Source organism: Drosophila serrata, unplaced genomic scaffold (genome assembly GCF_035046125.1).
Source record: "Drosophila serrata isolate PLE 108 unplaced genomic scaffold, ASM3504612v1 contig_208, whole genome shotgun sequence".
Taxonomy (NCBI): domain Eukaryota; kingdom Metazoa; phylum Arthropoda; class Insecta; order Diptera; family Drosophilidae; genus Drosophila; species Drosophila serrata.
The window spans coordinates 213,274-224,817 of NW_028257106.1; the positions used below are offsets into that span (position 1 = coordinate 213,274).

The window sequence follows — 11,544 nt, forward strand, 5'->3', positions numbered from 1 at the left end:
TTGCCGAAGTTAGCTCCCTTTCTTGTTAGTCCTAGCATAAATGAAAGCTCTCTTCTTTTACGACGGTCTCCTGGCTGTGAGATCTGGTATTGTGCCGACGCCTTGTCGTTTAAGTTAAGAATTATTTATCTAATCTTCAAACGGTTTCTTCTGGCGTCCCACAAGGGAACCATTGGGCCCCTATTGTTCACATTATTTGTAAATGACCTGCCCAAAGGCTTTACTAGCTCCAGAGGGCTTATGTACACTGATGACGTCAAGCATTGCGTGCAATACAAGAACATCTTAGTCTAAATAATTTTAAAACATGGTGTCGCGTAAACTTATTAAACTTAAACGGCTATAAATGCAAGCATACAGCATTCTCTCGTGTCATTCTCAAGCTTGCGTCTTACATTTTAATTATTTCAGATGATGATTTGGGTGTCCGCGTAAATTCTTAACTTGCCTTAATCGTTCGATGAATAGATCCAGGGGTGGGCTAATTATTAAACGGTAGTCAAAGGAATTCAATGACCCCTATGTTACTAAATCCCTTTATATTTCTTTGGTACGTCCAATCGTAGAATATGTATGCTGCGTTTGAAGCCCTCAGTACGGCGTCCATAGTACACGCATCAAATCGGTTAAAGAAACTTTATTTTTCGCTATATGCGGCTTAATTTGGGATCTAAACCAAAGATTACCTTCCTATTCTAATATACTCCTCCTAATCAACTTACAATCCTTAGCCAACTGTAGAATTATGCTTGGCATAACCATTATTCATGGTAAATAAAATTTTATTTTAATGAAAATCGGTTGAAACCTATAGGGAGGACGTTCAGATCTGGTAAGTCCATACCGCATGGGAGGCGCCGCAGTAGGTCGACAGCAAACTTTTTGTAGGGATTCATTGGCCATTTTTGCCGATTAAACGAATTAAAAACGTTGTAGCTATTTTCATGTCCGGTCATTTAGCCTGCCATTGCTGGCTGTGGAGCTTCGCCGTGTCATCGGAGCCACCTCGCACTGCAAATAATTTTCTTGCCCCAGGTCATTGGAAGGCTCTTCTTTCCCTAAAATAAAAAGCTTCTATAGTGTAAGCCTTTCTGTCAACTTACTTGAATATTCGTTTGCTCATCGCAGTCTGTCCTCCGTGTTCTGTTAACTTTTATGGAGATGGGTAGGTTGCCAGACCGCCTGGATTTTTTTTGCTCCAAAATTAAAATTAAATGTAAATGTATCGTTCCGAGACGTCCGATATATATCGGTATTCCACTGTATGGACCTCGGGCATTGGTCCACTTACCGCCCTGGGAATCCTAAGGTAGCATTGCCCGACAGTACAGGTTGGATAAAATTAATTTATCGATCAGAGAATCTATTTTAATTCGAGCTCTGGCTTATAATCTTCTTCCAAATACAAAATAGCCCTAACACTTAAATTCACCTCAACTTTCCACACTCACTATCAACGAATATCATTCTTCAAACCATTATGAATGTTTAATGCACAAAGCGTTATTTGTGCTGCATGAGATATCAGGTTGGGAGGTGCATAAACTATTTTCAATTTATTAAACAAAGGCCAAAAGACAACCGTTTCAAGCAATCTCAAATCAGCAACTGGCTTTTATTAACAGCAGCAGATCTAGAGAACCGAGATTTGGTAACTTCATGTTAATGAGCTTTTGTTTACATTGTATATTCAAAGAGAAACGGTTCGGGAGATGCGAATTTAAAGAGTTTGACCGAACAATGAACTTATTATATAAGTTACAACTTCGAACTTACAAATAATCTTTTTATGACCAAATTTTATTTAACAAATGCTTAAATATATTTAAAAAAATTGAAGTATCGCACTTGGTTGGTTTGATCGCCACCCTTAGATTTTGTTACTCAACTTTCCTATGTAAAGAAATTTAACATTACTTTGGATCGACCAGAAATGGATCTATTCCTAATAATCCAGCAGTTGTCAAGGATGTATTATTGAAAGTTTTATTCATTTACAATGAAATAATATTTTATTTTTGTTTTACTTTCTGCAGGAACAACTCTTTTTCATTGCCATAACAAAAAAATTGCACGTGATTTGTTGGTGAAAAAAATGTTCTCAGACGATTTCTACCAGTTCGTTGAGCTATGTTTAACTAAGAGTCCGATATCTCGTTGGTCTGCATCAAAATTAGTAACACACTCCTTTTTGAAGCAATGCCGTAATACTAGTATTTCTGAAAATTTGAAAGACATCAGTTTTGATTTGGATACATCTAAAATTAAAGAAGGTAAGTATTAGTACTTGCTTTAACATAATTATTTTTATTTTCTTGTATTGTAAGCAAACGTATGCTTCAGCTGCTCTTTGCCAAGTCATTTATTTTTACACACTTAAACTTGTGTTGGGTTTATGCATGAACGAGACTGGAATAAATCAGAATAAGTGATTCACCGATTCCAACACATGACTACAAAAGTCTATAACCTGTAACCGTAAATACTGCATTCGGTAAGCAGCATTTTAAGAAAAAGATATGTATTAAAACATTTAAAAAAACATGTTTTCATGAATTTATGACAGTGTGTATACCTAGACAACCTTACTATATTATTTTAAGTTAATATTGACGATTTAAGTTTTTTTTCGCTTTGTTATTAAACTATAATATTAAAAGAAAAAACTACGACCATCACAATGCACTCGTTCAAAACTTTGTGTTTGAACAACCACACAACTAGTAGGTATTCAAAGGGCAGAATTATTCGCCAGCGACAATGGGTCAAAAACTGTGGCACTGTAAACAATGCTGCCAGCTCAGCTGTTGTAGTTCCACGTGAAACAATATCTGCCAGGTTGCTCGCAGATATTCTTGATCACAGTAGTGCTGAATCTGCTCCTTCGTTGGTCTGTTATGACGATGGGTCAAAAACTGTAAACAGTGCTGCCAGCTCAGCTGTAGAAGTTCCACGCGAAACAATATCTGTCAGGTTGCTCGCACCTGGCACAAATTTTCACTGGCCATCTGCCATCCATTCCTTATTTTCGGAGATTCGGTTTCCGACGAAAGCTAAGACTGTGACTGGAGCTGTTTAAGCCAGTGAAGTACAAAAGTATGCAGAGTAATTTCGGTCTGCTAATGGGGGCTTAAATTTTGAATACAAATAGCAATTGTTCTCCACAAAACTGTAGTTTCGGAAGAGATTTCGTCTTATCAGAAGCCACTCTCGACTTGGCAGTTTGCAGATGCACTGCGATATCTCCGACCGATAAACACAAAATCCATTAATTTGAAGTGATCAAATCTTGTGTTGGAGACAGTAGCGGGGAACGACAAAACTGTTTGACCATTTTTTTCAGGCCGTGGGTATGTTTTCTGGAAAGCTCTGGTTCCATGACAGGCCAGCGAACCAGAGTTCATGTAAAAGTATTTTTGCGGGTTGAATTCGATGAATAATGTATCCTTGAGCTGATTCCAGTTCACTCGCCACACGAGCTGAGCTCCTTCGATACGTGTTTTTATATGAATCCAGAGTGGTTGGAATGCCATTTAGTGAGTGGGAACTACCCTTAACGAAGAAATGTTGTGACTTGATCCTTGATAATGCGAAGCGTCGCTAAGTCGTCTGCACCTGTAAGTAGGTCAACATAAAACGACGTCTTTATGATGGCGCTGCCGATTGGAAAGTCGAGTCGATGAACGGCGATATGGTTTAGAATGCAGTTGCAGTGCTGTAGATCTCCATATTCAATTGATACGTGCATGTGTCTTCTGGAAATGCTCTCCAACGGATGTACTGGTATTTCCGATCAACAATGTCATGATTTACTTGCCTGTACATCTTGGTCACATCTGCAGTGATGATGTAACGATGAAGTCTAAATTTCATTTTAGGCTAACCCATAGAAAACCGTTAAGCGACGTTTGATTTGAAGTCCGACATGAGGCCAATACTACCCTGAACTTGGAAGACTCACTTCTGGGTTTGAGGACGCAATAATGAGGGATGTACTAGTGCGGGTCGTGCAATTTAGGATGAATAACTGAGGACATGTGACCCAATTTTTCATACTCCTCTATGAAGTCGCAGTATTGCTGACGAAGTGCTAGAGATTTCGATAGACGACGTTTCATGCTCAGGAACCGACGACGGGCCATATCAAACGAATTCCCCAAACGTCATGGGTCGTCATTGAATGGATGTTTGATGACTGTCGCTGCGAGTGGTCTATTCGTACTGTTCCAGCTTCTGCAGAAGTGACGAGTCGACCGCTTCCAGCTCCCACAGACGTTTAAGATTGACATCATTTGAACATGCGTTAAAAGCCAGGCAAGTGCAAGCTTCTATTGACCCGGTTTGTTGAGGTCCACCACCCAGCCAAATGGGTTTACTGCAGCAACGGGCCTCGACGGCAACATCCAAGATTAGATTTCTGGTGTATTACAGAGATTTGCCGAAAGTACGAAAGATGAATTGCCAGATATGAGAGATGCGGTTGTGCAATATTTAATATCTGTTTGCGAGTGGCCGATGCTTCAGATTTGCACTGCATGTATTTCCTTCAACTGACGAAACTGTTGTGCGAAATCCTTCGTAACGAAGTTCGGTTGCTGCTTCCAATGGTGGTGTGGTTAGAAACTGTTGATGCAAGCGAGACAAGTACAGTGCGACAGCGATTTTTCGAAGGGGAACTTGACTGTTGGTAACCATTACACAGGCAATTTAGACTGAGATGATGCAATTTAACGACTTAAAACCGCGCGATTGGACTGAGGTTCTTAAATTTGTCACAGCCAATCAATTTGTGCGAGGATGCCAGGCAGTATACATACGGTGCGTTAGTCAGCGAAAGCGACGAGTTGTGAGATCTTACTGGGGGACGAATCATTCTTGACTGCTCCCATCCATGGGGTTGCCCAGCAGAAAAATGAAACTGGCACTGGCGCTCAAGCAGCTACGTTAACAGGAGGATAGAGTGAGAAACCCTAAGGATTCGTTCCATTTCGTTTAGGTCTGCTGGGCGCACTTCTCCATGACAACCAAAATGATCATTGCCTCAGAAAATTTGTTGTCTTCCATCTTGACCGCCTTGCAAACTCTTTCCGATGCGATCGCAAGGGATACGACTTCCTTAGCCGTTGACAAAATCTGCGGAGGAGTGGCACGCCTGATATTGACAAAACATATAAGCGAAAAGGATATCATCACTTACGTAGTCAAATTCGTCAAACTGATCTACACTCACCATCCGGATAAGTTTAAAAATGTTGCCAGCTCGAACCCAGAGATGTGCCAGTTTGTGCAGACTCTTTAATATATGACGCCACTACCAACAACTTGTAGAATTTTCCTTTCGGATAGGCACACCAACCACACAATACGCTTTCCCGGCCCTTCGCCACGGGATGGATCGTAAAGGATTAATCTCGCCGAGCAGAAGTGTCTTTCAAATTAAGGGTTATGTTGTTTTCTATGAGGCCCATTAAATTGCGGAAATGTTTTTTTATTTAAATTAATACAAGAAATGTTGGAAGGGTTATGGTTCTGTCATGAAGAAAAAATAAATTATTTATAATGTTTTGAGTTTATTGGTTATTGGAGTTCAACTCGATGTAATAAAATTTCTTCTTCATTCGTTTTTTCCGATAAATAATGAAAGAGCCGAACAAATCTTTAAATATTTATTGCCGCAATATAAAATCGAAAACTCTCGGGCAGGTATTACATATGAATGACTTCAGGCCGCAAATTAGAATTTATTAAGGAGGCAGAATTGTATATCCAGCGAAGAAAGCGCTTTCTGGCGTAAATAAGGATAAGGAGGCTGTATGAAACGAAATAAGTTAACTGAATTAAGTTTTAAGAGCAGCAGCTAAGCATTTAAGTTGCAAGCTTGGGAACGACCCGAGAGAATGTCATAAGCTAATTTTAAAACCTTTTAAGGGGGTAGACCACCCTGAACCCATGAAAATTTGAGTGTTTTTCAACAATTCATTTTGACTAAGTTATTAGGAATACACCTTTTTATTTATTAGTACATCAAAGTACATATGTTAAACTAAAAAATACTTATTGCAAATGGGAGCACTTTGAAAATTTTTTTTTTTGCGAAATTTTTTTTTTTTTAATGTATAACTATAAAACAAAAAATCATATCGAAAAAAATCCTACGTCATGCCATAGAGGGCGTTATAGAAAAGCTGTGTAAAAAATTTGAAGAGAATCGGTTTAACGGTTTTTGAGAAATCATGAAATTTTGAGAAAAACGCAAAAGAAGATACAGAAAGTACTCTAAGGTATACCGGCAGCGCTCACTTCTAATGGCTGTAAAGTCCTCAAGTAATGAGATATTTTTAAGCCCGATGCCTTAAAATGACCGCAAGCGTACTTAAGTACTCTGGAGTTAGTCAAAACTTTAGGCAGATCGTTTTAAATAATGTAACCCAAATGGGTTCCTTGCGAGACGCGGGAAGTGACCCTGAGAACATTAGATAAAATATTCTTAAAGAAGACATTTGGCGTTCTGTCATTCGGATAACTTATGATTCAACTAATAAGATTAACTGAAATCCCATTAAATCGAGTTTCCTGAATATAAGGGAATGGTTAACAGAGTTAAAAAATTTACTAAAATCAGTATAGATAAGATCTATCTGAAAATTATTATGGAAACCTTTACAATAAAGGAAAAGAGATGCAAAAGCTTAGTTCTTGATGATCTTCGTTTTATATATCCGTGTTGATATAGAGAAATAACTGACCGACAGAGGTGCTGGAAATAAGGTGTATCTACGTTTTAGAGATTCTTCTATAATTATTGGCATCCGATTTGCTACTTTTTTTTTTTGAAAGGAATAACAAATTATTATTTTCAAATAAAAGGAAAAGTGAGATGTTTCTAAGCCTAAAGTAATCCAGTTTAGAAAGGGATAGCACAAGGTGTCAGCACAATACCTGAGCACACAGCCAGGAACTCCGTCGGGACCTGGCGAATAAACTGGCTTGACACGATGAAGATGTAAAAGAGGAGAGATTTCGTTTATGCAAGGACTGAAAATTAAGTTCGATTTAGGCATGCTGAAGAAATAAATCTTATTCGAATCCGAAGAGTTTGATTAAGTGGTTTGAAAAAACTGCGAAAATAGATCGGCTAGGAGGAAAGATTTGTTTTAGGCTTACGTTTAGTGTTAACAAAATTATAAAACTGTTTTGGGTCCTGTGAGCACTGGACCCTGAAACGAGTCAAATAGTTTTTAAAACACTGCGCGTTCAGCACGTAAAAGTTTGACCGAGCGGAAAGGGTAGTTTGAGAACATAAGCATAAGGCGAGTCAACTCTTTAGTAAACCACGGAAGTTCATTCGAGATTGGCGGATAGTGTAACGGCCGTGTGCCTTGTAAAAAACAACCATTGCAACAGCCACATGTATAAATCAGACCAATTAAATTCAGAAATAAATTTATTCAGCCGTTAGTTGCATTGTCGAGATTCTTGACTTGAGACTGCAAAACGTCAAACAAGCTAGCAATAAAACCATGTTCTGTAAAAGTTAGGAGGGTATTGGTGAAATTGTTTGAGGACCAAATAGCCCCATTAATATTAAGATCTCATAGAACTACCAAATGGTCCCTAATAGAAGTGGGGAACTATCGATAGTCTGCGCCATCGTGCTTAATAGTTTCTATAAAATATCGACTATCGACGATAGCAAGGAAAATCTATCGTCGATAGTTGTCGATAGTGCAGTAATCTTAAAAAAAGAATTTAATTAGTTTTTGTAATAGTCCATATTTATTTAAAGTTTACAAGTATGTCATTTGTTATCCAATCTTTATCTGAAAATAATAAATAATTATTATTCGGATAATATGATTTTGTAATTTTTATCTCGGATCTAATACCTGTGTTTATAATTAATGTATATGTAAGATGCAAAGAGTAAGTTACTTGTAGCGGAGAAGGTCACGGAGTCACTGTAAATAATAATACCTGTGAGTGCGTTACAAATCCTTTATCTTCTACAATACTGTAAGGCAGCACATCCTCCGCGATCATTTCGGTTAATGCCCGGTCAATATCATTTTTGCGCTTTGAATTTGAATCATATAATATGGTTCTCTTAAAATTAGAAGCCACGGAGTGCATACTCGACCTAGAGCTGCTACTTGTGGATGGAATATGGTCCTTCTCAGCATCTGTCTCACGGGTACTATTGCCCGTTGCTTGAGTATCCATTGTCGGGTGAAATCTTTTCGGATAATCTCGTAAGTTTGATGTATTCCCGCTAGTCTTATACTCTTTTCCACACGAAAGACATTTTGCAAATTTCTTATCTTCAGAGCTTTTAAAATATTTCCATACGCGTGAAATTTTTGAATTTCTTTTGCGTTCTGGTTTCTCTCTCTTTGTCCTTAATGGAAGTACTGCGCGTTGATGATGTTCGGCGTTTTATTATTTTTATTTAGATACACGAACATTGATTTGAACAAGAACAATTGATCAACTGACCAATCCATCGATAGCGTCGATATTGCCATCGATAGTTCTCCACCTCTAGTCCCTATCCGAAAGTTTATTGGAAACCATCTGAATAGCGGAAAAGTGGTTCTAATAAATAGGCAGTTTCGATAATTGAGAAATGTAGGAACAAGTAATGAAAATGGAGCTACCATAGACAAATACTAATAATACTGATATTAATCCCTGCAGTACCTGTCATCAGTAATTCATCAACGTTTCATCAACAGTCAAGGGTGTGCTGCTGATTTTTTATCGATGACAGGCCATACAAACTGTTGATTTATTTAATATGGGCATGTCCTAGGCTGTCATCAACAAAAATTCATCAAAGATAAATCGATGATTCATCAACAATTCATCAACAAGTTCAGCAACAATTCATCATCAATTCATCGATGATTCATCAACAATTCATCGATATTTCATTAACAAATTTCTCAACGGCCGGGCCATGGTACTGCCGACGTCTGCCGTCTAGACTGCCGCCGTAACTGTATCGTGGGCAGAGCGTCGTAGTAGAAGTCGAAGTCGGCAGAGGGTCGACTCGGTAAAAGTCGCAGTCGGCAGAGAGTCGCCTCGGTACAAGTCGCAGTCGGCGCGTTGATGACAGTGGCCTATTGGTGACACGCGGTACTGCAGGGATACTACGCAAGCTTTTTGATTCGGCGGCACATTCGGGCACCGAAGCGCTAAGTTCGATCTAAGCACTCTTTGAGTTAGCGCTAAGAGACAAACAAAAAAAAATTTGAACGTTTTCCATATTATTCATTTAAATTATTGATTCAGTAAATTAGGTTATGAATCGCCGATTTATCGGTTTATTTAAATTTTATTATGTTTTTAAGAAATATGGTATCGCTGGTGAATTTGTTGAGAATGACATAAAACATATTCTTTTTTTTTATTTGATAATTATATTATTCTAATATATTTATTCATTTCAGATAAATCAGTTCTCAAGATTGGTGTAACAACGAAGAGAAACTGTGATGATATTATATGGAGCTTTTAATATGGTGAAATAAGTGTTACTCAATCAATCACTACATAGCCTCTACCAAACCCTGAAGACTAAACATAGGGTCGACAAGGGTTTTCAGCACTTTAAACGAATGCAGTTCTGAATTGGGAGTTTGCCTTTAATTACCATTAGCTTCAATAAAAAATAATATTTATTTCTATAAATCTGTTTTAATTCAATATGAAGTATAGAAAACTTTAATGTAAGATATTTTTGATATGCCTATGCCTGTATTTATTGAATATCAAGCAGCAATAAAGCTTTTAATAAATGTGGCCTGGACTTAAATCAAGCTTCAATATTTGCTAGAAGCGTAAAATGTTCTGCGTAAGTGTACTCTCAAATATAAACAGTTTTCCGATTGCCTGAATGGACTTGTCGTGGACACCCTCTTATGGAATGGAATGTGCGATCTGATTTAGCAGCCGAAAAAGCTTGTCAATTATATAGAGGGATCACAAGATGCTTTTACCCTATAACATCTTTCTTTTAATTGTATGTAATTTCCCATTTTTTTAGCTGCCTCTTTTTGCTTTGCATTTTCTTCCAAATCTTGCTGTCCGTTATTCCACGTTGTTTTCGTGGACGCGATTACATGCTAAACCTTAATAAGCTTACTTACTTCCACGCTTTCGGGATATAGTGTTTTTTTCTTTTTCCATTCCTTCCCACATAATGCAGAAGGTAATATTAATAAAATTAATATTGTTTTTGAATCTAAAACCCTTTGTTTGTAGGGGGGCGATCCTGCCGCTTAAGATCCTGGAAAATGCAGCCCAGTGAAAATTCCCACGTCGCAATTGAAGTCGAAAAGTAAAGGCGGGGGCGTCGTGGGCAATTCAACTGGTCAGCTTTATTTCGCTGCATACATAAGACTCATTAGCTCAAACGTAAGGGCTGAGCTCCCGACCGATAAGCTAAGCTTAACAGTGCGAGAGCGGGCCCGAGAAGTGGAGCGCGAACTAGCCGTCCCTCAGCTCGCCTAGCAGCGAGTGAAGCTCGGGAACTCGGGAGCGGGCGTTCGCGAACATCGAAGAGTGGGCGCGGGAGCGCTTAGACTAGCCCGATGAGCCGTGCGCGAAGAGCCGACTTGCGGGAGTGCAAGAGCGGCCAAGCTTTGGAAACTCGGTGGACAGAGGCGGCGCCGCGAAGGGCTTCCTGACGCGGTAAGGCATGAAGCCGTCATACTTTTGTATGAAAAATATATCCCAAAAAAAACCCGGACTTGAAAAGTTGAGTTTGATCGACAACAACTCCGAACTCAACATTACTTTTTATTTATTCGAATCTTCCAGCGCTATTGCCATGATAAGTAATGTGCCAAATGTGCACTCTACCCTGCACTACCGCATGTGATCAATAGGCCACTGTAATCAACTGTCATCAACGCGCCGACGGCGACTTTTACTTCGACGCTCTGCTCACGATACAGTTACAACGGTAGTCTAGACGGCAGTCGTCGGCAGTACCATGGCCCGGCCGTTGAGTAATTTGTTGATGAATTGTTGATGATTCATTTGTTAATTGTAGATGAATTGTTGATGAATTTGTTGATTCATTGATTAATTGTTGATGACAGCCTAGGACATGCCCATGTTAAATTCATCAACAGTTTGTATGGCCATTCATTGATTGAGTAAAGTTTATTGATCTGGGTAAAGTTCACAAGTTGCATTTATGGATTACTTTTGTAAATGTAAATGTAAAACTTCGGTTCTCACAACTTGACTCGGAATTGAAAAGAGGTTTTGATTTTTGAACGAGAAAAGAGTGATGCTAAGAACTCACATTTTTGGATCGGGATAATATTACTACAAAATCTGGATGATGCAATCTTGGCGGTTATGGTAAAATTTGAAACATTGTATGCACTCTAAATTCTTCTTCTTCTTCGAATCTCAACATCAGCAATCCTGAATTTTCATCCCCCTGAATGAACTCCATTTCTTAATGTATTCGGCAGCAGTCGAAGTAACTTTTGATCCTTCCTGATTTCCTTCTATATAACTTCACAACGA

General features: G+C 38.7%; 1 protein-coding gene across 3 annotated transcripts in view; it reads left to right on the top strand.

Annotated features, from left to right (window-relative positions):
* Positions 1-9,690, top strand: part of Stlk (Ste20-like kinase) — an 80,372-nt gene extending 70,682 nt beyond the window's left edge. The window contains exons 4-6 of one of the 3 annotated variants that reach the window (XR_015270871.1): positions 2,037-2,273; positions 2,328-2,494; positions 9,450-9,690. Coding sequence is in view for 1 of the 3 variants with exons in the window: in XM_086829431.1 (XP_086685557.1) it covers positions 2,037-2,273; positions 9,450-9,517 (305 nt within the window). In the remaining 2 variants the exon portion in view is untranslated. The remainder of the gene's footprint in view (positions 1-2,036; positions 2,274-2,327; positions 2,495-9,449) is intronic. The other 2 variants (XR_015270870.1, XM_086829431.1) reach the window with 2 other exon arrangements.
* Positions 9,691-11,544: the final 1,854 nt, after the last annotated feature.